This window comes from Ambystoma mexicanum, chromosome 4p (assembly GCF_040938575.1).
Source record: "Ambystoma mexicanum isolate Mex_15411 chromosome 4p, UKY_AmexF1_1, whole genome shotgun sequence".
Lineage (NCBI taxonomy): Eukaryota > Metazoa > Chordata > Amphibia > Caudata > Ambystomatidae > Ambystoma > Ambystoma mexicanum.
In genome coordinates, this window is record NC_090927.1 from 995,012,247 (window position 1) to 995,039,971 (window position 27,725).

At 43.9% G+C, this 27,725-nt stretch overlaps 1 protein-coding gene across 1 annotated transcript in view; it reads right to left on the minus strand.

The window, feature by feature from the left end:
- Positions 1–27,725, minus strand: part of CRYBG1 (crystallin beta-gamma domain containing 1) — a 1,845,005-nt gene that overhangs the window by 1,387,684 nt on the left and 429,596 nt on the right. Inside the window, exon 2 of the mRNA XM_069606577.1 lies at positions 22,154–22,277. Coding sequence (XP_069462678.1) covers positions 22,154–22,277 — 124 coding nt within the window. The remainder of the gene's footprint in view (positions 1–22,153; positions 22,278–27,725) is intronic.

A 27,725-nucleotide genomic window follows, 5' to 3' on the forward strand; every position in this document is an offset into this window, starting at 1 on the left:
TTTCATCTTTATGATTGGGATCACTGCGGCTTTAGTAGTAGTGTGGGGCTGAGTAGACAGTTTAGCCACTCGTCATTCCTGTACTCCTCTAAAGGAGTAGCCAATTTGTCAAAGCGGGGTAGGAGCTCCACAACAGCAATGGCGCAGCAAGTGTCGTCACTTTAAGGACCCCCCACCGTTAGAGTGGTAGTTGAAAAATGGCATTCCAAATGCACAGAACTCTTACCAATGACTACAGATATGTAGTACCATGGCACCAGAGGAATGTGGTATTTTCCTCACCTGTGCTGAATTTTGAAATGTTTACATTAATTAGAGACAGAAATATGTAATACAATCTGAACGCATTCGCTTCTCATTTTAATATTTCAAACCAGATCAAGACTGGTTTAATTTGGCTTTTCCCCTTCTGTAATTAAGATAGATTGTTTGTATTGAAGTCTACAGAAGTTTGATTCCAGCCACATGGCAATAACGACTCGGGCGGTGGACTGTAGCAGGTGGTAATGGTTGACTGCCCAAGTTGCTAGGCAGCCTGGTATGTCTTGCTTCTTTCTGCATTATTGCCTTTAGTTGCATTACAGCATTCCACAACCTCCAGGACCAGCGGCTGAAGTGTATGAAAAGAAGTCGTGGAACTATGTGCCCTACTGGCCTGCACTGCTCCCCACAAACCCCAATGTCACTCACCCTCCCATGCACAATACAAAGCCCAAAATACATGCTCCTGCTGTTTAGAGGAACGCTCAGTGCAGTGCACTGAAAGTGAACGTTTCAACTTCTTCCTACACTTTTATTTTCAAACGAAACAATTCCGGAACGGTTTCTTTTTAAAATAAAAGTATAAGAACAGTACAACTTAATTAAAAGAAGCAGAGGACCACCGCTCCCGACCGCTCCCACTCAATTCAACCACTGTCCAGGACACTAACACCCAGTAACGTGGCTCTCGTCCGAGTACCTAACCTCAAAAGAAAAAAGTAAGAAGGATGCTCGGTCTCACCATTTGCTACAAAAGTATGCCACTCCCTACAGAGGCATCTCTGCATGGAAGAGAATCACCAGATGTTCTTAGAAGAGCTCAAGACATGTATCTTCAATTAACTAAAGTGAATAAACAGCAAAAAAACGAGACTGTCACAACAGATAATTGATGTCTCCTTTTGGCTCACCTTTTCAGGCTCCAGGCATATAGATGTTCCAAAATGTAATAATCCACACTGGAGATCAATCTGCTGTTCTGCCAGCACAAAGAACCACAATCCTTACGGCCACACAGGTAATGGGTGATTCCGATCTGCACTCATCAACATCACAGTTCTTACCATACATGCTTTCTTCCCTACTCTTCCACTAACAGACTTCCTTCCAGGATGATCTGATCACACAGCAAGATCAATGATAAGCTCCACCAGAGCTTAAGGTACATATAACGCACCACTTTGGTAGACATATGCCATTGGCACGGCTATCCATTCACACACATTAGAATGCAGCTACGACTATGACACATTTGGTCTAGCTGGACACTTACATCTTTGCCTACTTGCACCGGACTTACCTCAACACCTCTGCCATTAGAATACAGCATCAACCAATGACAAATTTCGTCTAGCTGGACAGAAAATAAGTCTCTTGTACTATCGGACTCTAGTGACCTCCCTCAGCTCCTGGGCTCTTGGGTTGCATACTAGAGCCTAGCCAGCCCACCTAATTCCTATTCTTGGCCAAATGCACACCCACACAATCTAAGCCTTTTTGGAGAATGTTCCCATACCTGGACTTCGGCCTCCGATGGCATTACCACCACAAGTGCATTGAGGCCATATTAATGGTAAAAGGCGCTATATGATGTACTATTACTACAATGCACAGCAAGACCAAACTTAATGGCAGAAAGGTGCTATATAAAACCACTTACTTTACCTCATTACCCCAGAATAATTTGCTAAGTGTTTCTTTTGTGAAAAAGGTGTTTGTGTGGTGTGGCAAATCCCCAGATGTCGTCACTTCTCCCCTAGGTGGAGCCCCTTCCCATGAAGCCATGGAGGTGAGGCCGCTACCTCATAGTCTCCCTGGGGGTGGTACTCAACAGGTGGATCTTAGGAGGAGATAAACCCCCTATGGGACTAGTGACGACCTGGGGAGAAAATGGTATTCAACACACACACAAACACACTTCTTTCCCACCTCCTTCTTTGCCTTCCTCTAACCAAATATCCCCTCCCATGTATATTTGTAAGATTAGTGAGAACCCCATTACTGTGACGAGGAAGAGTAGGGTTGACTCCAGTGAAAACCCATTAAAATATACTGAGATGAGGATGGAGGCGCAGAGCCAACATGAATCATCATCAGAATCGGACTGAGCGTTCTAGCGTTCAAATGCCCAGTGGCTTAAGGATGGAGGAAGGACTGACACCATTGTCTAACCCTCCCTGGAGGAACCGTGAGAGCGAAGGAAGCACAACATGAAACACAGAAGCAGACCAGGATGCCAAGAAGGTAGCAGAAAGGTCTGACGCGGGTCGAGAGAAGAGTAACAACCTGGCAAACTGATGGACAAGGGCTCCTGGCGTTCCTAAAGTCAGGGAGGCACAGAGGAGAGGAACCGCATGAAGATAAGGAATAGCGGGCTGTGGAGTGACCACAGTCCCGTAAAAGTCCTTGGCAGCACCGTGACTCCCACAGCTGCCTGCAAACGCCCCAGAGAAACTGGAGCACTCGCGGACCAGAAGCAAGGTACCCTGGAAATCGCCAATACAGGGTCTGGGACCCATACTACAGTAAAGAGGCTAGCTTATATAGTTGGCCTTCTGATGGCACTTGGCAGGAGAGTAAACCAAGTCTACCCAGATGGAAATTGGAGAGGAAATCCGTGTCGGGAACCCGCAAAGGAGGATTACCACTGCACTTCATAGTCACACTACCTGGCAGGGAAGTGAACCTGGAGGGCTGTGAGACAGAGCCGGAGATGGGTCTGGGGAAGGGAGACATTCCTCCAGGAGCTGCATACTGCCATATAAAGTCTTAGAAAGGCCAGGGGAAGGGAGGCATTCCCTCAAAGTTTGTGCACTGTGAAACCAAGCGAGACAAGGGGAAATAAGCCATACACCCTGGTTTTGTGCATCTTAAAGACAAGAGCGATCAGGGGAAGAAAGCCATACCCCCATGGTGTGTTGTGTTTGACCAGGGAGAAGAAAGCCCGGGGAAGGGAGTAATTTCCCTGGCACGGCAAAAGAATTGAAAGTAAGATACCTGGAGAAAGGTGGCATTCTTCAGGAACCCAATACTGAGGAAAACTATGGGTATAAGGAATGATGCTTGAGTTGGAACTTTACCTTTTTAATTGGAACTGAGAACGTACCTGCATCACAAGCTGGAATTTTGTTTGATATCCTGGAATGGAACTTAGACCTTGGCAAGGGAGCCACCTACGATTGGAATTCTAGTTCATTGTTCAGACGAAGGGAGCTATTCTTCTGGACCAGACAACCCAGTATCGCTTTAGTTTACTTAATAGTGTAAGGGAGAAAAGTAGGCATTTTGACGCACGACAGTGGGCTCTTTTTTCATTTACTTTGACATTCCGAGAGATCCCTTGTTTCTTTATTGGAGGCAGCGAAACTCCTCCAAGGCGGATTGGAACAGGAACAGAGTTCAGACCATGTGTGGACGATCGTCAACTCAATGAGAGAACTATAAAGAATGGATATCCTTTACCCCTCACCCAGGTCCTAATCGATCAAACTCATCATTGTTCAATCTATACCAAACTTGACTTAAAGGGAGCATAACATTTAGTTAGGAACGCACCAGGGGACAAATGGAAAACAGCATTCCTGTCATGATATGGGCAATACAAATATCTGGTAATGCCCTTTCACTATGAAATGCCGCAACAGCATTCCAATACTTCTCGGACAACGTTTTTAGGGACATTCTCGATGTTTATGTGCTCTAGCACCTTGAAGCGTCTCATGTGCTAGATGATATTACCAATAATGATAGGAGGGTTTCCGATCTGGCTGAGGGCATTCTTCAATCCGTCTCTGCCACATTGAAGGATGAGGTGAGACAGCATCTCTCGAGGTTCCTCAAAGGAGCGTTTGAGAGCAAGAGACTTCTAGTTACCCCTTTTCACCAGTTGTAACGCTAGATCGAAGATGGGGAGAAAGAAGTGGTGAAAGATGAAGAACCGAGTGGAGATGATCCCTGTCACAGGGAGAGAGACAGACAGCGGTATTCCCCCACGAGAACGAACGGATGCTGTTAGGCAGTATCTGAGGACCCAACCCCCCCAAAGGAAAGGGAATGCCAGTGACGTGGTAATCGTAGTTTGACATCGTGTAAAACCAGATCACTCTGTCAGAGGTTGTCCAAAGAAACCTCTGTCTAGTTCGGGAAACAATGTAGCTTGTCAAAAGGATGGGATGAGATTACAAGCTGTAATCCCTCTCACCAAAACATGGCATGACCCATCTCACCTTGTAGCTTTCAACACTTCGTCATTCAAGTAACAGTAATGTCAAAATCCAATAGTTGGATTGGGTTAGGACGAAATTACCTAACCCGAAATGACGACCTCACCAAAATACCTAAAACACACACCACAAAAAGTTCTAACTACCAAAAGTTCGAACTTTACGTGGTATGTGTTTAGGTATATTGGTGGGGTCGGTCTGACATTTTTTTTTTTTTTTTAAAGGCTGCCGTGGGCTGCGGGGTGTCCCCCGCAACACCCCGCTCACTAGACTGTACAGTATAGTGAGCGGGGGACACCCCATAGCTCTCCCAACAGAAAAAAAAGGCTGGGGGGCTGCCGGGAGTCCCCCGCAACACCCCGCTCACTACACTGTACAGTATAGTGAGAGGGGGTTGCGGAGGACACTTCTGCAGCACACCCAACAGAAAAAGAAACGGGCTGCAGGGGTGTCCCACGCAACACCCCGCTCACTATACTATACAGTATAGTGAGCGGGGGTTGCCGGGGAAACCCCTACAGCTGCCCAAAAAAAAAAGAAAAGGACCCTGCAGTGCCGGTTCCCGATCACGGAAGTGAAAGGGAACCGGCGCCGCAGGGACACAGCGCTAAGGAAATGTAAGTAGGGTGGTGGGGGTATGTTGGGGGTGTGGGTGAGGGTGTACGTTTGTATGGTTTTGTAACAGATGTTCACATGGGAAATGTACAAACATTTTGTAGTGCATACATTTCCCATGCGAACATTTCCATTGCGGGTTATTCCGCTGCAGAAAAATCACGTAGATCCAGTTGGATTGACATCCTAACTCTTATTGATAATGAAGCTATGGGTAACTTTATGGATCTGACTTTTGCCAAGTAACAACACGTTCCTTTACAAAACAAGTAAATGATTGAACCCATTATTTCTGTGGATGGATCCAATATGATATCTGGTCCTATTACCATGCAAAACAATCCTTTAACTATGGTCGGTTCTGAGCGACACCAGGAAGACATCTCGTTTGATGTCATAGCTGCCCCACATTATCAGATCATACTGGGAATTCACTGGTTAACCCACCATAACCCATGAATAGATTGGAAACAGGAAACTTACTTTTCTAGCAGATCAGTGTCCCTGCGGATCAGTTGTCAGAGGCAGAAGAAGAGAACCAAGCATCCAAGAGCTCACAGTATTCTTTGAACCATGTAGCCATCATTACCATACCAGATTACCAGCAGTTTATGAAGACTTTCCAGATGCGTTTGATCCTGTAGAAGCCATTGAAATGCTGCAGCACAGCCCCTATGACTGCCAAATCAAGCTATTACCAGGTAGAACCTATAAACTCACTGAAAAGGAAAACGGTATTCTCAAACAAAATCTTGGAGACAACCTGCAAAAAGGCTTTATTAAACCTTCCACTTCTACTGCAGGAGCCCCACTCTTTTCATCCCCCAAAAAAGGAAGGAACAGAGCTCAGACCATGTGTGGACGATCGCCAACTCAAAGAGAGAACTATAAAGAATAGATATCCTTTACCCCTCATCCATGTCCTAATCGATCAAGTTCATAATTGTTCAATCTATACTAAACTTGACTTAAAGGGAGCATAACATTTAGTTAGGATCGCACCAGGGGACGAATAAAAAACAGCATTCCGGTCATGATATGGGCACTACAAATATCTGTAATTCCCTTTGAGTATGCAATGCCCCGACAGCATTCCAATTTTTCTATAACAACATTTTTAGAGATATACTGGACGTTTATGTGCTCCCGTATCTTGAAGCATCTCATGTGCTGGATGGAATTACCAATAATGATATTGGATCCAAATAAACGTACAGACTCAAAGAATATGGCAAAATACGACTTTATTATAAGCATAAAATAAAGTAGGGCAATCTGGCGAACAACAGGCAGTAATTCACCCCCCCTCCCCCCAAATGTGATTATACAAAGGTTTTATACCTCAATGTGCATCCTTTATGATGTCATCCTTCGTGGAAAACTAAAACCTATTGAAGCAAGGGATTAGTTAGGGGGACATAAGTACCTATAGTATACATAAGTGTTAATAACTTCATTGGCTGCCCCTTATCCGGGGGGGAGGGGAACGCCTCAAACTACCTCTAAATACTTATAATACTGATTATAGCAGACAAAATGGCAGCGGGTTGGTCTCTGCAACACTGTATAACATGTTGCTACATAGACCCTCCTTGGACTTTTCGACTCGTTAGCAGCACGAAAGCAAAATGAAACTTGGGTGCCGCAAATAGTCATACTATTCTCCACTTTCCCAATTAGTCCATTGTCTCTCATTGGTCAGGCCCCAAGCCAAGGCTTCCCCTTTGTAGTTGACCTTTCTGTTCTGGGACATTTAAGGGAGTATAGGCACAGTATTAGCTTTGTTTTGGTTAATGAATAGCCCTTGTTTTCAACTTCTGAATCGCGTGTAAGGAGACCACAAATGTGTCCATTTACTCTTATTTGATTCAATTGTACTGGGTGTCATTACACTTCTTGGCCCCTGGAGACTTGCTCACTCCATCCTACATACGTTTTCTACATCTTTGATTTTTTAATACTTGGCTGTGGCAGATGTTTTCTCCTTTGCTTAATCTAATATGTCTTACATCCTTTTGACTCCCCTTGTACCTTGCAATTATTCCTTGAAATAGCATCTTTGATCCCAAGCCAATTGGCTCTTTATTCCTTGCACAAAGCAATTCATGAGGCGGTGCAACCCAGACGTCATTCTGTTGCAAGAGATGCATATGGTGGGGAAGGGCCCTCTTTGACTTGAGTTTCCACTCGGGATTCACAAGGAGTTCCCACAGGGTGGCAATTTCATACAGACAGTCCATGTCATTTATAATGAAAGATGTAAGAGCAGACCGAAGGAGATGGTATTTACTACTATCGGGGCGATTAGAGGGGAATTACTCACTTTTATTAATGCCTACTTGCCCCTTAAACTGCTTAATGAGATGCTAGAGGAGATTTGCTGGCTAATATATGAGGTCCCGGTGATTAATCTGGTAACAGCAGGGGCCTTTAACTCTGATTTACCTGGGTCTGGACAGATTACAGTGCACAGAGGGCCAGGACCATAATTTAACAAAACTGTCATCTTTTAAGGACGCCGTGGGGTTGAAGGATGCCTGGTGCCTGTCTCACCTGCATGAAAGGGAATTCTTTATCACTGTCCAGTCAGGAAGCCTTTTTGCTTAATATGTTGAGGGAATACAGACGGCAGTTACATTGTTAGCTCACCCTAAACCCCTCTTGCCAGTCGGCTCTACAAAGATACATTTACACAGCTTCTTCTTGGACCCATTTTCTATTTAATTTGTATAAACATTGCTCTCTGATTGGAATACGTTCTGAGTCCCAACTGATTCCACCAGATCCCAACTGGACGAGGAGTGTGGAAACCTTGCACCTTAAACCTGGGCCAGATGCCAACAGCTAATTCTCAAGCAATGAATTCAAACCCTCTACCTCCCAAAGGCTGTTCCTAACGGTCTTCCTAAAGAAAAACTCCTTTGACTCAGCAAAGTTGGATAAATATTGTCTCTGACTGAGAGTTCCCTAAATTGATGAACTGCCACAACATGTAGTCTGCTCCCAGGACCAATATTTTATGGAGTTTTACCTTCTGCCAACCTGCCATATTAGTTTATGAGTAAAGTTAGTGGCAACAACATTTTACAATATTGGGAGAGTGAATGTATACTCTGAGATGTAGCAGAAAATTGACTGAAGCCATTAAGTTTGTTAAAGCATCAAAGAAACGTCTGAAAACCGGTTTGATAAAGCAAGTGAGAAGCATCAAATAGAACTATTAGGAACTCCTTTTTGGTAGGATTTAATTTAGAATATTAAACTGAAAGGCAGCCCTCAATAATAGCTAAATATGAATCCCCGTAGAAGAGGCATACGTGTGTTACATTCTAGGTAAGTTATATTATCTCTTGAACAATGGATGCCAATTTCCAGACGTTTGCCCAGAAGGTTTGGTAGCTCTACATAGAGGTTGAGCAACACAGGGGTAAAATATCACATGCTATGGTTAGAAGAACCTACCTGGTGGATTTGATGTGGACATTTAGGCCCAACTAGCAGGCACTATTCCCAGATTGGGCGGTATACTTGGTGCATAAGAATTACATAAAGGGTTCATGTTATGTTTTTACACTACACCAAATCAGCACTCTATTGGTATCAAAGCACCCAGACTTGTTTGTGGAATGTTATATTGTGCCCACGCCAGCGGTATCCAGACCTTACTCTGCCTAAAGCAAGAAAATGAGAGAGGGAAAAGTAAGAGAATGGGAAATCGGGAAGTAGATGCTATGAACACAGCGATGGCGTGATGCAGCTGGAGGACCATGGCTCTGCAAAAGAGCGGAGCTGATATGTCCTAAAGTGTTGTGATTAATGGTTTGTTTTTTCAAGGCAGATTTGGAGAATTGTAAGTTAGTACACAATGTAATGTTGGGTGCATGAGGGGCGGCTCGAGAGCAGGCTCGGGCAATCATAGAAACTTGGTGGTTTGTTTGCCCAGGAATCTCTGTACTTTGTACCCAGGGCCAAACTCCAGAATGTTAATTCTGTCACTGCCAACGTGGATTAAAGAGTGGCCTAGGCAAGGACAGACTGTGTATAAAGGTGAGTGCTGTAGGAAACAGAAGGGAACGGAATGCAATGTTATCTTTAAGTTGATTTATATACCATAGACTGCTGCCATTTTTCATGGTCTCCAGGCGCTCTAATGGTCAAACTGGTACAATAAAAGTAAAAAGGCCTGCCAATTTAATGTTGATAAGGTTATTAAGAGCAAGTTCCATTTAATGTCACGGTAGACTAAAGTTTGCGCCTTACTTGGAAGTAGGCTATCTAATGATAGTAATACTTCGCTTTCTATAGTGAGAAAATCTAGCCTGAGCTCCTTCTGCAAGATGTGTTCTTTAGATTATGTGAAAGACCCAGGTAGAGATATGAACAAACAGGGTAGGTAGGGAGCTATTGGCCAGATGTCTGTCCGATTATGTATGCAGTGGCAGACTAGCATTCTTCTCTCATGTTATGTTACTATGCTTTAACTGCAACAATGAGGCTATGGCACGCGTTGTACAGCACTTTATGCCATGGTATGACCATCTTTTTGAAAAACGTTATTTTATTATTCCTTCAAAAGCACTCGTATTATTACAACTGAACCAAACAATTACACAATGTCCACAGTTCATAAAAAATGTTCCCATACTCTGATGCCCACCCCCACCCCATTTTCGATATTGATATGCCCCATCTCCCCTTTTTGCCCCTCCCAGCACTGATAATCCTCCCTCATCCTGCCCGTATAATGCTTCCGCCTCATACCACTGTTGCAACTCCCCAACTTACTCTCCTTTTGGTTCATTCCCCAGATCATCGTTGTCCGCCTCTATCCCTTCTGTTGCCAAGTACGACCGTAATGGAGCCCAGATATCCAATGGCCTGCTTCTGGTCGTCAACAAGGCAGCATATTGTGTCTCTTGAGTCTTGCACTCCACCATACATCACAGCCAATGCTCATATCACGGTAAGATCATATGACAGAAGTGTGGTGCATTGGGAGACACTTTCAAGACACAAGCCAACATATCTGATCACTAGTGCACCCGAAGATCAGCAGTGAAGGGGCTGCTAAGCCAGCCAGCCAAAGTGGATAAAACGTGTGTGAAACAGAACTGAATATCCCCCAGAAAAAGGCTCCCAGACATGGGAAATGGTGCTCTGGGCAGCTTGTACACCAGGACATTTATTCAGTAACATTCAGGAGGGGTTGTTCGTAAAACCCTGAACAATTTGCAAAATTGTCCTTTTGTTTCCTCTCAATGGTATGTTAACAGCAAAGATTGTATTCTGCACCAAGTCATCGCCACAGTAATCTCAGAGCAACCTAGGCGTATGCTTGTGTGCAAACGGTCTAAGGACATGAACGTTGTCTTGGCACAACAATGGTCTGACTTAAGCCTGCCACAGTGCCATTGTGTCATTGTGAGTGTGAGCATGTTGAATCCATGCCCAAGACAACAGAGGGCAAAGCTATTCAACGTACTTCACCAATGGTGAAGGTTGAAGACAAGTAAGCTGGGATGACACATGGGCACTTTAATGAGGGGGAGTCTTCAACCAGGATCTCTTGTTATCAAAGCCCTGGACCAGGCTTCCTGGAGGTTGTAGGGGCCTACCAGGACCTTTAGTGATGGTTAAATCAGTGTGTGAGGCAGGAATCCTCTTAGACTGAGTCTGGTTGCTTATTTGAGTTAATCAGTACATTCCAGGATTTGTATATCCTTTTGGACGTAGGCTACAGTTTCCATGTCCTGTTAATAGAAGGCAACGTGCACATCATAGGTCAAAACATGGGTGTAGAATCTTGTTAGCATATTACATTTCCAGATTTACTTTCCGTTCCTGTGTTTTTCATTTATTTGGATGTTTTTGGGGTGCTACCTGCCACTTTATGGCTGCCTCAAGGTATGTAAACATTAGAAATGAATGCAAAAAAACATAATGGAACATTACATAATATAACCTGACGTAACATGGGCCTAACCAGCTAGCATAAATGGTAACTGCCATCATTCCCCCCCCCACGCCCGCAAAAAAGGGGTAAATATATACATAAAATTGCAAGTGAAAAGCAAGAAAAACTGAAGCAGATTCCAGTTAACATGCATTTAGGTTTGGGAGCACAACACAACTCGTAACAGACACAAATTCCAAAATAAGTTCCTACAGCTTACACACATGATATGGCATGTCATGGCATAACATAACATGGCATGACATAACAGTGTAGTATACCAAACTTAAGCAAGCATAGAATCTTAAATCAGGGCAGAGCAGAGACAAGATAGAATAGTGCAGACACATAGAAAAGTATGCCATAGCTTAGCTTATCAAACAAATATTAATGTAACACGCAAAACTGTACCGCAAAGGTAGCATGTCCTAGGTATGATATCGTAGTAGGTGCCTCCCACACCACACATGCAGCTGATACATAAGTATACAAATATTTCAGAAAGGTTTTGTGAATTAAAATTATTAGAGAAAAGCAAGACCATCATTTACATAAATCTGTCAAAACATATCAGCAATTAATTATTGAGGCCTTAAAAACACAGCCAGTCAACCTTATTGTGGACGTTGGGTGGCAGATGCTTTGTGAGTATCTGAACATCTGAGGAATGGCATGCACACATGTTTCAGGATTTGATTTTATATGCCTTTGTTCGCCATGTTTAAACCTCTGGCCTCCTCCATGGCTATGTCAATGCCAGTGAATCATTTCCAGCACCTCGCACTCATCTAGGCTAGTGCAATCTTTATTCGAGAAGACACCCCTTTACAAAACAGACAGTCTCCCGATCTTTCTGACAACCATAAATATAGGTTCATATTCAATCTTCCATTATGTGCAACTAATGAATTTTTTCATTGCAAGACATTTACTGAAGAAATATTTGTCGGTTACTTGGGCACGGCTTGTTGTCATTCTTGATATCAGTAGCAGACAAACTCACGATTAGTCGTCATTTCCGGACACTAAGCGTGCTCACTCAGATCACCTGGTCATAAGCCATCCATATATTCAGCTATTATGTCTTCAACTGTTAAAATCTGAACATCAGATAGAGATCATATTTTAAGGGTAGCCTAATTTAGGGGGTACCCCTTAATTATAAGGGTACCCCTAATCACGCTCACACCAGAGTAAATGCAAGGCCAACAGTCTATCTTGAAAGGATAACAAATGTATTTCTTTGCAAAAATGAGAATAGGGCAAATAACTCTGCTCCTTGAATGGTCTGTTCTATCCCTCAACTGTTCCTTTCTCCTGCAAACTGGTGCCAGGCAGGAGCTTGTATACTCATAACTTGCTGTAGTGGCTTCTGGATATGGGCATAGCTTTATGCCAAATTGTCCTGCTTCCATACAAGGGATGCTCCAGGCTTCCTTCCTTCATGGCCGGTGATGTCTGTTTTAGGACATGCTACTTTACATAATGCTAGCCTATGCAACAATACACAGCTTAATTTTGCTGCCTATGATGTTTTTAATGTAAAAAAATATTTTCTAGTGTTTCCCTCCATACCTCATTCACTCTCCTCATATTTTTATCTGGTCCTGTAATTTCTGTTAAACCTAGCTTTCATAATTTTGTATGTTGTTCAGGAGTATAATTAAAATCTCCTTTTAGCATGTGCAGGCTTTTGACAGACAGCTGCTAAGTTACGCGCTGCTCTGCTAGAGCTAGCCTCAGTGGCACAACACTGCATGAGCCCTGCGATCCATTTTTAGCACAGGCCACATTCATTTTGGCAGAGAGCCTGCTTCTCTCCTGCTTTGAGATTTCTTTTAAAACTAAATAGGATTTTACAAATGTATTCAGCTATTTGCATCTTATATTTTAATAACTGCCTTCTTTTAGTGCCCGCCCATATATGTGCGTGTGCGATTATATTTGCATTAAAAAAAGCTTTCTCAGTGCTCCTCTTGCCCCTGGTTCCTTGTAGTGCCTAGAAGCAGTCAACAGAGTCTTGCCCAATTCTAAAGCGCTTGGGAATGAAGGATGGTGCTAGCTCCTTCCCAATAACATCCTCACCATGCCACACCTGGGGATTCACATATATCTCTATGTTATCCCTTACACATTTCAATGTGTGTAATGTATTCAGTGTATGCTCTCTCCCTTTAAATCCAAATTTTGAACCTTTCAGCATCAAATTCTATGGCACTGATATTCAGACATTGTTCTGACTCAAAAATGGACCTGGGGATTGTAAATTTCGGTTTAGCAATTGCCTCAGATTGATTAGGACTTGGATGTGTGAGGACATGAATGCAAATCCCTTGTAAAGAGATGTTTTGATTGCCATCACTGACAGGTTCCCCAATTCAGGCCAATTTATCATGGTCCTTGCACCACTCTTCTTCCCACCCTGGGGCTAATCATTTATTCTGCTCTGTATCTTGCACCACCCATCTCAGCAGGGTCAGAAAAGTGAACAGTGTTCAGTGCAAATGTTATATGAAGGATCTAGCACACTGGCAACATATGGCTGCACTAGACTTGCTGGTCTTCTGAGTGGACTATAAGAATCTACCAGCAACCCTGCTGAAGTGACTGCGGAGGCTCCAAAAGGACAGCCTAACCGATGGGCATCCTGAACACTGGAGTCTTTTTGAAGTCAGCAGACAGGAAAAGAGGGTGGAGTTGGAGTAGAGATAGGCTGAGAGAGGACTTCCACCATCTTGATTTCTGCTATGGCTCTCTGCAAAGTCCTGTCTGCTCACTTCCTACAAACACAGGACTCTGGGTATGATGTTAGAATGAAAAAGACATTTGTTAAAGCAGCGCAGATTGAATCCCCCACAACTGGCTTTGTTTGGCCCAATCCGTTGTAGTAGTTTACTTTGAAAGGGTAGGAAACCCTGCCCTTAGTTGATTAATCATTGGACTTTGGAATTGTCTCTATCTCCAAGAGTGTTCAACACAAATCCTCCTTCTTTCAAAGTACTCTTCAACAGAGGGGAAGAAAGATGTTTCCAAGGCAGAGAAGAGCTCTTCTCCCTAACTGTTCCTAGGGAACAGTGAGGGTGACACTGCAATTGGACCAAGGCCTTTCTACTGGCTGTGCATTAGAACCAGGTTCCTGCTCACTGGAGGCGAGGGACTTCCTTTAGGTGCCAGACTATTTCCTGTTGTGGAAATGCAGAACCAGTTACTCACCCGGTCCCAGAACACCCTGGATTGGGCCTCTCGGCAACTCTGAAGCCCAGAAACAGCTGGAGCCCTTATTTTTACTGCCTGAGACATCACATAGATGGCTTGACCGTGCTCCACTCACTTCGAGCTGCTACAGGATCGATGGTACTGCTTTTGGCACTTTACGTTCTTCTAACTGCAGTATTGCTGTTTGAGCCATCCAGACGCTGGCTGAACCTACTGCAGCAGACTGAATCGATCTACCCAATTGCTGGCTCAATTCTGTGGAAACAACAGACTTGAAATCCAACTCGACTGGCTGAAATCCTTCAACTCACAGTCTCGAACCCTGACTTGACTGCGCAGAAGTATAGTTTTGCCACTGACTCAACTGCTGAACTGAGCTGTAGGAAGCCATTGTATCAACTGTATTGAATGCCAACCCGATCCACCCAAAGCCCATGCCTTGAAACGACTTGATGCAAATCGCCATTGGGAGTGCATGACAGCTGTCAGGACACCAGCTTCATTGCAACAAAGTGCCTAGAAGCCCAGTTTGATGCTTTTGAGCCAAAAGACAAGAAACAAAGGGTTTTTGAAGAGGCCTTGTTCCCCAAACCACCTTAAAAGGACCATAGTGACTTAAGATCCTCTATTCTGCCTTTTTAAATACATATACTTGAATACCGACACAGCTGATTAAATCTCTTGCGTACACACACCTGCTTATCAACCCATAGTGCCCATTCTTAGCAATAGTCTGCATTCTTTGTGTTTCTCTTACAGGAGTGGATCTTTAGTGTTTTTAATTAGTTGTGTGCATTCACTGTTTTTATTAAGTCCCTTTTTTTTTATAGAACAGTCATTCTTAGGATTGGGATCACTGCTGCTTTGGTAGTAGTGTGGGGCTGAGTAGACAGTTTAGCCACTCCTCATTCCTGTACTCCTCTAGAGCAGTAGCCAATTTATCAAAGTGTGGTAGGAGCTCCACAACAGCAATGGTGCAGCAAGGACCCCCACCGTTAGAGCGGCACTGGAAAAATGGAATTCCAAATACACAGAACTCTTAGCAATAACTACAGATATGAAGTACCATGGCACCAGAGGAATGTGGTATTTTCCTCATCTGTGTTGCATTTTGAAATGTTTACATTATATAGAGGCAAATATATGTAATACAATCTGAACGCATTCGCTTCTCATTTTAATATTTCAAACAAGATCAAGACTGGTTTAATTTGGCTTTTCCCCCTTCTGTAATTAACATAGATTGTTTGTGGTGAAGTCTACAGAAGTTTGATTCCAGCCACATGGCAATAATGCCTGGTGCGGTGGACTGTAGCAGGTGGTGATGTTTGACTGCCTAAGTTGCCAGGAAGCCTAGTATGTCTTGCTTCTTTCTGCATTATTGCCATTAGTTGCATTACAGCATTCCGCAACCTCCAGGACACTAACGCCCTGTAACGCGGCTCGTCAGAGTACCTAATCTCAACAAAAAAATGTAAGAAGGATGCTCAGTCTCACCATTTGCTACAAAAGTATGGCACTCCCTACAGAGGCATCTCTGCATGGAAGAGAACCACCAGATGTTCATAGAAGAGCTAAAGACATGTCTCTTCAATCAACTAAAGTGAATAAACAGCAAAAAACCAAGACTGTCGCAACAGATAATTGATATCTCCTTTTGGCTCACCTTTTCAGGCTCCAGGCACATAGATTTTCCAAAATGTAACAATCCACACTGGAGATCAATCTGCTGTTCTGCCAGCACAAAGAACCACAATCCTTACGGCCGCACAGGTAATGGGTGATTCCGACCTGCACTCATCAACATCACAGTTCTTCCCATACATGCTTTCTTCTCTACTCTTCCACTAACAGACTTCCTTCCAGGATGATCTGATCACACAACAAGATCAATGATGAGCTCCACCAGAGCTTAAGGTACGTATAACGCACCACTTTGGTAGACATCTGCCACAGCTATCCATTCACACACATTAGAATGCTGCTACGACTATGACACATTCAGTCTAGCTGGACACTTACATCTTTGCCTACTTGCACCGGACTTACCTCAACACCTCTGCCATTAGTATACAGCATCAACCAATGACAAACTTCGGTCTAGCTGGACACAAAATCAGTCTCTTGAACTATCGGACTCTAGTGACCTCCCTCAGCTCCTGGGCTCTTGGGCTGCATACTAGAGCCTAGCCAGCCCACCTAATTCCTATTCTTGGCCAAATGCACACCCACACAATCTAAGCCTTTTTGGAGAATGTTCCCATACCTGGACTTCAGCCTCCGATGGCATTACCACCACAAGTGCATTGAGGCCATATTAATGGCAGAAAGGTGCTATATGATGTACTACTACAACAATGCACAGCAAGACCAAACCTAATGGCAGAAAGGTGCTATATAAAACCACTTACTTTACCTCAGTACCCCAGAATAATTGTATAAGTGTTTCTTTTGTGAAAAAGGTGTTTGTGTGGTGTGGCAAATCCTCAGATGTCGTCACTTTTCCCATAGGGGGAGCCCCTTCCCATGAGGATGGAGTTGCAGAGCCAACCTGAATCGGACTGAACGTTCTAGCATTTAAATGCCCAGTGGCTTAAGGATGGACGACGGACTGACACTGTTGTCTAACCCTCCCTGGAGGAACCGTGAGAGCGAAGGAAGCACGACATGAAACACGGAAGCAGACCAGGATGCCAAGAAGAGAGTAGAAAGGTCTGACGGCAGTTGGGAGAAGAGGAACGACCTGGCGAACTGATGGACAAAGGCTCCTGGCGTTCCTTGAACCAGGGAGGCACGGAGGAGAGGAACCGCGTGACGAGAAGGAAAAGCGGGCTGCGGAATGACCGCAGTCCCGCAAAAGTCCTCGGCAGCACTGGGAGTCCCACAGCTGCATGCAAACACCCCAGAGAAACTGGAGCACTCGCGGACAACGAAGCAAGGTACCCTGGAAATCGCCAATACAGGGTCTGGGACCCATAGTACAGTAAAGAGGCTAGCTTATATAGTTGGCCATCCGATAGCACATAGCAGGAGAGTAAAAGTCTACCCCGAAGGACAGAGAAGAAATGTGTGTCGGGGACCCGCAAAGGAGGATTACCACTGCTCTTCATAGTCGCACTACCTGGCAGGGAAGTGGACTTGGTGGGCTGTAAGACAGAGCCGGAGAAAGGCCTGGGGAAAGGAGGCATTCCTCCAGGAGCTGCATACTGCCACAAAGTCTGAGAAAGACCAGGGGAAGGGAGACATTCCCCCAATGTTTGTGCACTGTGAAACCAAGCGAGACAAGGGGAAAGAAGCCATACACTCTGGTTTTGTGTATCATAAACCAAGAGCGATCAGGTGAAGAAAGCCATACCCCCATGGTGTGTTGTGTCGTGAGACCAAGGAGAAGAAAGCCCGGGGAAGGGAGTAATTTCCCTAGCACGGCAAAAGTATTGAAAATACCTGGAGAAAGGGGGTATTCTTCAGGAACCCAATACTGAGGAAAACTACGGGCAATAAGGAATGATGTTTGAGTTGGAACTTTACTTTTTTAATTGGAACTGAGAACGTACCCGAATCAAAAGCTGGGACTTTGCTTGACATCCTGGAAAGGAATTTAGACCTGGGCAAGGGAGCCACCTAAGATTGGAATTGTAGTTCATTGTTCAGAAGAAGGGAGCTATTCTTCTGGACCAAGAAAACCCAGTATCGCTTTAGTTAACTTAATAGTTTAAGGGATAAAGGTAGGTATTTTGACACAGGACAGTGGACTCTTTTTTTCATTTACTTTGACATTCCGAGAGATTCCTTAGTTCTTTATTGGACGCAGGGAAACTCCTCCAAGGCGGATTGGAACAGGAACAGAGCTCAGACCGTGTGTGGACGGTCGTCAACTCAATGAGAGAACTATAAAGAATAGATATCCTTTACCCTTCATCCAGGTCCTAATCGATCAAGCTCATCATTGTTCAATCTATACCAAACTTGACTTAAAGGGAGCATAACATTTAGTTCGGATCGCACCAGGGGACAAATGGAAAACAGCATTCCGGTCATGATATGGACAATACAAATATCTGGTAATGCCCTTGGACTATGCAATGCCGCGACAGCATTCCAGTACTTGTCTGACAATGTTTTAGGGACATTCTGGATGTTTATGTGCTCTAGCATCTTGAAGTGTCTAGATGGAATTACCAATAATGATAGGAGGGTTTCCGATTTGGCTGAGGGCATTCTTCAATACGTCTTTGCCACATTGAAGGATGAGGTGAGACAGCATCTCTTGAGGTTCTTCAAAGGGACGTTTGAGAGCAAGAGACTTTTTAGTTACCCCTTTTCACCAGTTGTAACGCTAGATCAAAGATGGGGAGAAAGAAGTGGTGAAAGATGAAGAACTGAGTGGAAATTATGGGTTGTGGGGGTGTATGTTTGTATGGTTTTGTAATGGATGTTCAAACATTAAATCGATAAACTTAAATAATTATTTCCAAACATCATCTTCATTTTTTAACAATTTTATACAGGGCGGTAAAAGTTTTTGTGCTCAATCTAGCAGGTGTGACACCAGACTGAAGTAGTGTTAACTTGTCCTGAGTTTAAGAGATCTTGTGTGAGTTGATTAGACATGTACCTAAAATATAAAGTGAAGAGTTTTAGAATTTCGGAAATTGTTCACAAATGAAGATGATGTTTGAAAATAATGATTTAAGTATATCTATTTAAAGTGTGGTGAAACTATTAAGATTATTTTTGCTCCTGATGAAGAGAATTCATTCTCGAAACGCGTAGAACTTGTACAATTGCGTCAATTGTTAATTTTGATAAAAACGATATCATATGTTGAATTTGGATGTAATAACTGGCAACAAGGTGTTAGGCAGGATTTATAGTTTAAATTGAAAGACCACCATAAACAATATGAGTTTGAATTCTCAATTTCTTCCTTTTCTAAACAATTAATGAATACATGTTGCTAATTATAGGCAATCAATGAGGAGTTACAAAATACTTGTTTGAATGTTACAAAATCAAGAGACTGCTGAATCAAGATGGTCTCACTTTCACTTGACTGAGAGGTTCTTCTCAGTAACGATAGGTGGGCAGGGGACGGGAGTTCCCTTTAGATAATGGGTATTTCACTTTATATTGTCACTTTCCGATTTATGATACCAGAGTCAGCGTACTCTCCCCAGCACCCTTACATTTTTAGAAATACGTTAGAGTTCAACTGAGAACTCTGAATAATTGAATTGTTATCACACTGACCAAGACAATTGGTGTGCTTGTACTCAACTGGCATTTCATCACGCTGAACTACTCATCTGCCTATCACCCACAGAATGCATGAATCAGACCATTGGTCACTATCTGCTTTGCTATGCTACAGAAATTAATGAGGATTGGGTTTCACTACTTCCAATGGCATATTTCTCCTACAATGATTCTAAACATACCTAGCTGATATGCCTTTTCATCTTTCCTTTAGATATTATCCTACATCCTTCCCTGTGCCTAAGGAAGGCGTTTCAAATATTCCTGCATCAACAGACAGCGTAAGACTTTTGCAACAAGGCTTTCAAAAAGCAGTTAGTCATCTTAAACAAGCTCAAATCAGTGCCACCGGACATGCAGACAAAAAGACAAGATGCACCCGCCTGTAAAAGACTGGATAAAGTATGGTTATTTGTATTCACTGTTGCATCAGAAAAAGAAAACCAAGATTCATAGGACCCTTTTCGATAGAAAAAGTGATCAATCCTGTTGCCATGCGATTGATCTTTCCAAGATCATACAGAATAAACCCTGTTTTTCATGTGTCTATTCTCAAACCTATTGTTTATTTCCGAAAAATATAGGAACAGACCTCTCCAACAACCTCTGGCATCGGACCAAAGGATGAGTATGAAGCAAATAAAATTCTCGACTCTAGACGGAAGAATTAAAGTATACAGTATCTGATTGACTGGTCTGGTTATGGGCCTGAGGAGCGCTCCTGGATTCCAGCCAAAAATGTATTTACTCCCAAAATTCTCTGCTCACCCTAACAAAACCTGGTGTATAGAAGAAGGCTTCCAAGTGGGGAGCAGAAGGGGAGAGGGTGTACTGTCAGGAAGGCTTTACCAGATCCTAAGTTTGAGTTTCCCAGTTGGCTGTTGCCTGGACATCGATGGCAGCCGCGCTGGACACAGCGTTACTCAGCCACAAGATAATACTTTTTGTCCACACCAAGATGACAGTGACTGAGAACCGCTTGTTTCAAGCGTACCCAATCCAAGATGGCAGATGCAACTATGAAGTTACGTCAGGGGCATCGTAGCAGGACACTATACTTCCAGAACAAAGGCATAAGATGAGACAGAGCCGGAGCATCCACCTCTCACAACTCAGAACCTCACGAACCTGGAGCTATGTCTGTGGATACCCTTTGGAGTCTTCTTGTTTGGCGAGTAATTGGGTTTTATTTATTTGTTTGTACTGCAGGCTAGCCTATCAATAAGGAGTCTTAATAGTCCCTATAACATATATCTTTGAAGTTAGCAGATACCCTAGGAAACCCCTCTACTATCCTGACCCTCTATGGACCAATTGAGAAAACTCTGGGATATTTATGTATGCATGAGGGATCAAGACCATTGATCCCAAATTGGTAAATAACTTGTGTTTTTAGTTTTATTTTCATTTTTCCCTTCCTAATGAATTTGTTTCTGTTTACTCAAAAAAAAAATCTGTTTAGTCTATTTTTGTTTCTATTCATTAGGAAAAGTTTGATGTCACCACACCATCTAGACTGTAAGTGGCTAGCACAGATTTGGTAGTTTTAGTGTGTCATGTACAGGACTCTGTGATAGTCCTATGCATATAAATAAATGAATACATGATTTTCTAACGGATGAGATTGTGGTACGATTAATCCTTGATTTAGCAGGATTATCTTGAATTTAGCCTGCAAGTGTCACAGGGACTCAAGGAAGGGGTAGTCGACCTGCCACTGTTTTTGTTCCTCTTTTGACCAATACTGGTACTACACTGGGGAATCTTACAGGAGTATGTTTAAAGGGATTCTAGGGTTGCCATATGGACCTACATTAAAACCACTGTTTATTCTCATCTACAGTTACCTCTGGACCCAGCAGTTCCTTCTTTCGACCTTACATATTCTACCTTTTTGCTATTGATGCTGTTCAAGAGAGATACCTGGGCAGGAATTGAATGGGAACATCTCTGGACATCTTGAATCATGGGTGTTCCTATTATTTCCTTGCCTCTGGTGGACTGACTCCATGGTTCCTGAAAGTTCAAGTCTGTGGTTCTGCCAGTTATTCATGACAGATCATGAAATGGCAGCACTGTGGTGCAAATCCCCATTTTTGGAGTCTATGGGACTCCATCAGGATTTTTGGCAGAACTACTGTAAGCAGTAAGTCGGCACAGTAAATCCTCAACTTGACATCCAAATTCTCCATTTGTTGATCTGGTAATTCAAAGTAAAGTGGCAGTAAAGGGATTACCTCAATGCCAAGCTTGCAATGAAGCCCTATACCTTAGTGTCAGGGTCTAGATCCTGGCTTCACATTCACGTGGAAGATTTCCTGGTAGCTCAGGGAGTGTGGTGTATTCTACAGACAACGCTTTCCAAGACTCTTCATGCAGGGATGTGCTGGCTGACTGCAGCCGCTTGACAGCACCCGCAAGACTGTAGATTCCCCATGAAAGACCACTAATGGGAAATATGGCCGATGGGCCTCATTGCACTGTACTAAACCAGTGTGCCCTAAAGTTGCTTTCAGAGTCTTACAGTAACAGAACTAATTCAGAGCAGTCGGCAGAATGTACGCCACATGGTTAGAAAGTCTACAAGTCAACACTGTATAGAATTTGACAAATCATGTTGGGGGCATACCTTTTCAGATGTTGCAACACTAATGGTCTCCAGGTTAAACAGAAACATCTGAGCTTCTTCATCGGGCTCCGCAAACACAGACAAGTCTTGTATGGAGTGGTCTTCATCAGATATTTCAAATGATCTGTCCAAATGGGAAAAAACGAATGCATCCTCATTAAATGTCTCATGCCATGATTTACCATCCATTCACAACAGCCTAAACATGCTCTATTAAAGCAAACGTCCACCCATGCTGAAGATAGAAACCCCAAGGCCCTCCTAGCTAATGTAATGGCTGCAGGACACAGTGAAACACATTGCCAGTAGATGTAAACCGTGGAACTAACATTAAGGGAAGCGACCGAACGAACGACAGCAAAAGGACAGTAATGCGATTGCACAGATGTCAACATCCCCCAGAAAAAATTTATTGATTTCAAAGTTCCACACTCCCATAAAATGTACTATACTGTAGCTGTATATTGTGCTCGTATTCTAGGGAGGTGTCGGACGTCTCTGAGATATACATTAAAATAAAATCAGGTTTTTCACGTAGCCCTTCCATTTTATAAGATCTGAAATTTGCATTGTGCGATACAAAGTAGGGAACGGTCTCAAACCCACCTCTAATATTTTGGAAATTAACCATCTCCCAGTTAAGTGTAATATTATGTGTATAACACTTGTTACGAGTTCAAAGCGCTCCTTCAGCCTCTTACAAAAGAATCAGATGAACTATAAACATAATTTAGACAATAGTAAATTGATTGGTGGTAAAATGTGGATCTAGTGCTAATGCTGATGTCGCTGAACAGATGATTTTAAGATAACTGGTTCTAGGCAGCAGTAGAAGTGTGCCAAGAAACGTAGTGGAACTGTGATTCGGGTGGCGGATGGAGTATGCAACACACGTTTCAAAGGGTTGTGGATGTGTCAGATCAGGTTGGCAGCCAAGTTGGTCGAACAGGCAAAATTAGGTCCTCTGTGTAGTTTTTCCATTCATTTCTCTCAGTTGGTCAGTCAGCTGGAACATTTATACATTGCCTTTATGAAATCAATTGCATCTACTCGCTTATTTTTACTCTGCTTTAACCCATACTTAACATCTACCAAAACAGTATCTGCTTCAGCTAGGACAAATGTGTGCTGCCATGAATAGAATTTGGTGGTGTATTACAACGGCTCGATCACAAAACTAAGTCATCTCCTAGGGATGAATAGTATGTGGGCCTGAAGTATCCCGCACAAGTGCATTACAGTATTCCAATTAACTAGTCCCTAGTCGCTAAGACTCCTACTATAACTACACACGTGTCCAGTCGTATGAAGTGGCGAATCCCATTTAGCCAGCCACCTGATGTTCAAATATAATCCCATGGACATGGCCTAAACCTTCATGAACTGCATCATCTATGTATTTGACCTGAGACAACAGGTGGATCATTTCTTAAGTGTTAGCAGCACCTCCGCCATCTTCTGATAGTTAAGATGAAGAGACAGACTCCATCCAGACTCCATGAATGCACTGAAACCGATTTCAGTTTGGCTGCAACTTCTAAAGGGTGGTGAAATTACCACCCTTGGCGGCTCCAGCTTCCCATTCATTGCTGCCATTCAATGGAACTCCCTGCTACCTCACCTTAGAGGAGTAACATCCCATCTAGACTTCCACAAGGCGATCAAAACGTTGTTATTTGTATGAACTTGCCTGTCAACGTATATTATTTGTCATGTAAAGCACCATATGTCTATACCGAATTCCAAGTAAACGTCTTTCATGTAACACTTTATGTACAGCGCCTCGATGCCTGCAGGCGGTTTGTGCGCTTCATAAATGTAAAAAAAAAAACAAAAGGACTAAAAAGATGTTTTATTTCAAAAAGTAACGTTCCGGCATGGTGAAAGTGGTTGCAAAAAGTATTTTAACTGTTAATGGTAAAACATTAAAATAGTGCCACTGTGCTCCTGATAGCTCCCACTCACTTTGACCTCCGGTTTTAGAAATATTTTAATTCGTGTAGCATAGATTGGCACCTAACTGTCGCAAGACCCATTATCTGCAAATACATTGTTAAATTAATTTTACTACTGCTAATGTTTGGTCTTCTGCCTACAAGTTTAACAAAGTTATTAAACGCATTCACATTTAAGGAGTCCGTATGAAAGAACCTGAAATCGCGGATGGAGGGTTTGAGTTGAGAAACCTGTGAGCAACATAAGAGCCGTTGCTTCATGGAGAGTAGAATGCCCCAGCATTCCTCCTAGCGTTATTCTCTGGCGTTGCAAAGAAGCGGCTCACACATTCCTGGAGCTGGCAGGCATTCCACGAAAACGTTCAGACACGATTACCTCAGTCAACGACAACAAATCACGCACCATGTGCCCGCCCTCGGAGCCTTCCTGCCTCAAGCCTCATTTTTGACATTCCCAAAAATTGTGAACAAACCACAAAAACATCAATAATCTAGTTTATTTTTCGCCGATACACACAGGCCCCGTTTATGCCGCAAGGCTGATGCTCCTACTGAGGCATGTACTTTGCACAACACCACAGCTGGCACAGGATCAGAGCAGCGGCGGCGGGAGGCCGCCATTTTAAGCGTACTGACCTGTAGAAACCATAACACAAGATACCAAAGGGCAAAGAAAAGAAAACACGGTCACAAAGAATCGGGTCACCTACGACACCCCACAATGTGCACACACATCGAGTGTTAAAAAAAGGTTGCCACCTTGAACTTAAACCCTTACTCCCTTTAATGTGTTCGCTGGGGCTTCAACCGTGAACTTAACACACTTCCAGCTCTGTCCCTGCCTTTAGGAAAAAAAGAAAAAAAAGCACGTCATGGCAGATGAGAATGACAGTCTGAATGTTCTGTCAATTCACATGCTCTTCCCTGCCAACGCGGATCCTTTTCGGTTTTAATATTTTACTGTGAAATAAGGCGTATTAAACTTTAATCATACTTCTGTATAGCACTTAATGAATAACTCTGTGTTGTAGCTTGTCTGTAGTGAGCGTCCTGTTATGTGGAAGGTGGTGAGGTCACTTTGGAAGGCTGGAGGTTTGAATGTTGGAGCTGGGTTCCAGGTCAGTTGGAAGGGGACGCTGGTGTGTGTGGATGGCCAGTGCTTATATATTGTATTGTATTTTGTTATCTATGTAGCGCTCTTTCCCCACTTGTGTGGCCTCAATGTGTTTTTTTCCTTGGTTGAACGCCCTTGGTGACCCTAGTCAATGTGGTTGGAAAATTCTATGGGGTATATATTAGGGGATGCGTGTGTGCATGGTGCCGTTCTAGGACTTGGGTGGCTGGCAGGGCTCGACTTAAGCAGCCCTAGAGAGTTCAGACACATGGGCGGGTGCTGTTGAAGATTAGAGATGGATTGTTATTGTTGAGAGAGTCTATGTGAGGCCACCTATTCCAAATTCCTTTCGGGTGTTGGTCGCTGTATGCTAGTGGAAGAGGTGTTGAGGAACGTCAGATGTTTCAGTCTGGGCGGCTATGTGTGCACTGGAACGTACAGGAACATACATGCACGCGACTTACCTGGTAACCTGGAATAAATGTACCTGAAGATGTAAAAAGGCACAGTATCGTCATTTACCCACAGACTACTTCATTTTGGCGACAAGCTGGTTTCCAGAGGTCCAGGAAGCCGGTGCTGTGGTGGAAGGAGCAGCTTGGGACATACACTGCTCTCCAGGTCATCATCCACACAGTAACCTGCCGGCGTCCTGGTTGGCTGGCTGGGATGCCAGCATGAGAGGAAAGGTTGTTAGTGGGGGCTGATAAGCCGGGCAGTATCAGGGGGGCTATTCCAATAGGGCCTCCATCCAAGCTGTGATAGAGGGCGCCAGGCTACGCATGAGCCATCAGAGTGCCGTTCTGGGACTGACTGGAGTCATGGTCCCGGGCTTCCCATGAGCTGACACAGTTTTTTGGCGGGCTAGTGTGGTACCAGCAGAAGAGCGCGGAGTCCTGTGCTGGGCGGCACAGGCAGAAGCCATCGGCGGATCCGGTCAGAGTGTACCGAGAGCCGATTGAAGGAGTGCAAATAGTAAAACCCTGGTGGTGCAGGGATTGGTGTTGGTACCCGGAGAAGGTAGGAGGCAGCACATGGTCAGGCGACAAGGCAGTCGGGCCAATAGTCAGCGGGGGAGTGAGTACTGCATGCAGGGGTGCATTGTGCCTGACGTGCAAAGCGGCCTGAAAGGTCCATTACTGCCCATTGTTGGCAGTGAAGTGATGACGCTGAGGGAGTCATGTGAGGTGAAGACATTGGTTGGTGAGTGATCGTTTTGCCATGGTTACCCTGTGAGCGCAGCACATTAGGAGGTACGGGAGTGCTACAGGGAGCTGAATGTGTCAAAAAGTACTTGTCTTGCAAAACATGCTTGCCGGGAGCAGTGGGCGGCGGACCCTGGCCGGAAAAGGCCTAGGGTGGAACATAAGGAGTTTTCTTATCCCATGTCAGCCATTTTCGCAGCTCAGAAGCCTATGCAGTTATCTGTGGATGTTCGGGGAAAGGGATCAATTAACATTTCCGGTGAGGTTGTGGATTCTACTATTTGCTCGATTTGTTCTTTTGGTGAGTTCCACAGCGAAGTGTTCTGCCAGGACTGTTGTTTTGTCGAGAAGCTCAAAGTTTTGGATCCGGATTTGTGAGAACTTTATGTGCAGTTCAACGGTCTAAAGTTAAATGAAGACTAGGTAGCCGGTTTAGGAGGCTTTGTTTATTTATTGCGGTTTGTTGTATATCATGACCTTTGGGGAACGTAAGTGCCCTTTGTGTGGGTTGGTTTAGTGGGCAAGGTTTATGTGTAAGGCCTGTTCTCATTTCATTGCTGTTGTGGCCTTCGGTTTAGGGTCCTGGGCTCTGCGCATCATTTTCTTCTGCATTTTTGGTTTGGTGGGTGCAAGGTGGTTGCTACTCTACCTTGGGACATGTGGGTGTAGGGTCTGCACTTTGGACACATGTTGGGGACACGTGGGACATGTGAGTGCGGGGGTGCATTTTGGACATGTTTTGGGACACATGCATTCTGGTCTAAGGTTTTGAGATTTAATGTTCTCTTGCGGGTTGGACTTGGTTGTTTCTTTAGTGTGGTGCCATTTGAGACATTTTCTAATGCTTTTCCTTTGCAGGTTGGGCAAGGGGATTTTGGTATAGTATGTGCTGTCATAATGTTTGTTTGTTGCTGTTATCTATAAGGGGTTTTCTCCCTGGTTGTTATGGATGTCTTGTGGTGTGGTCGGGCGGATTATTTGATTGTTTTGGTGGGTGTGTGTATGCATTTCCTTGTGTGTGAGGCTTTTTGGGGTACACAGTTGTCATGCATGAGGCTGTAGGCTACACCCGGAGGTTGGGGCTGAGGCTTCACCTAGAATGGAGTAGGCACTGTTCTTTCGGAGTTGGGGCTGTGGGTTCAGCCAGGATCTGGGTGCATTCTACGTTTTTGTTTTGTGCATGGAGCTGTGGTTGCAGCGGGTACATTTGACCCTTTGGGTTTCTTTGGTTTTGGGGCTGTTCAGCCGGTTTGGACCTTTGTCCATCTTTGGGGAGGGACTGGGGGGTAGGGGATGCT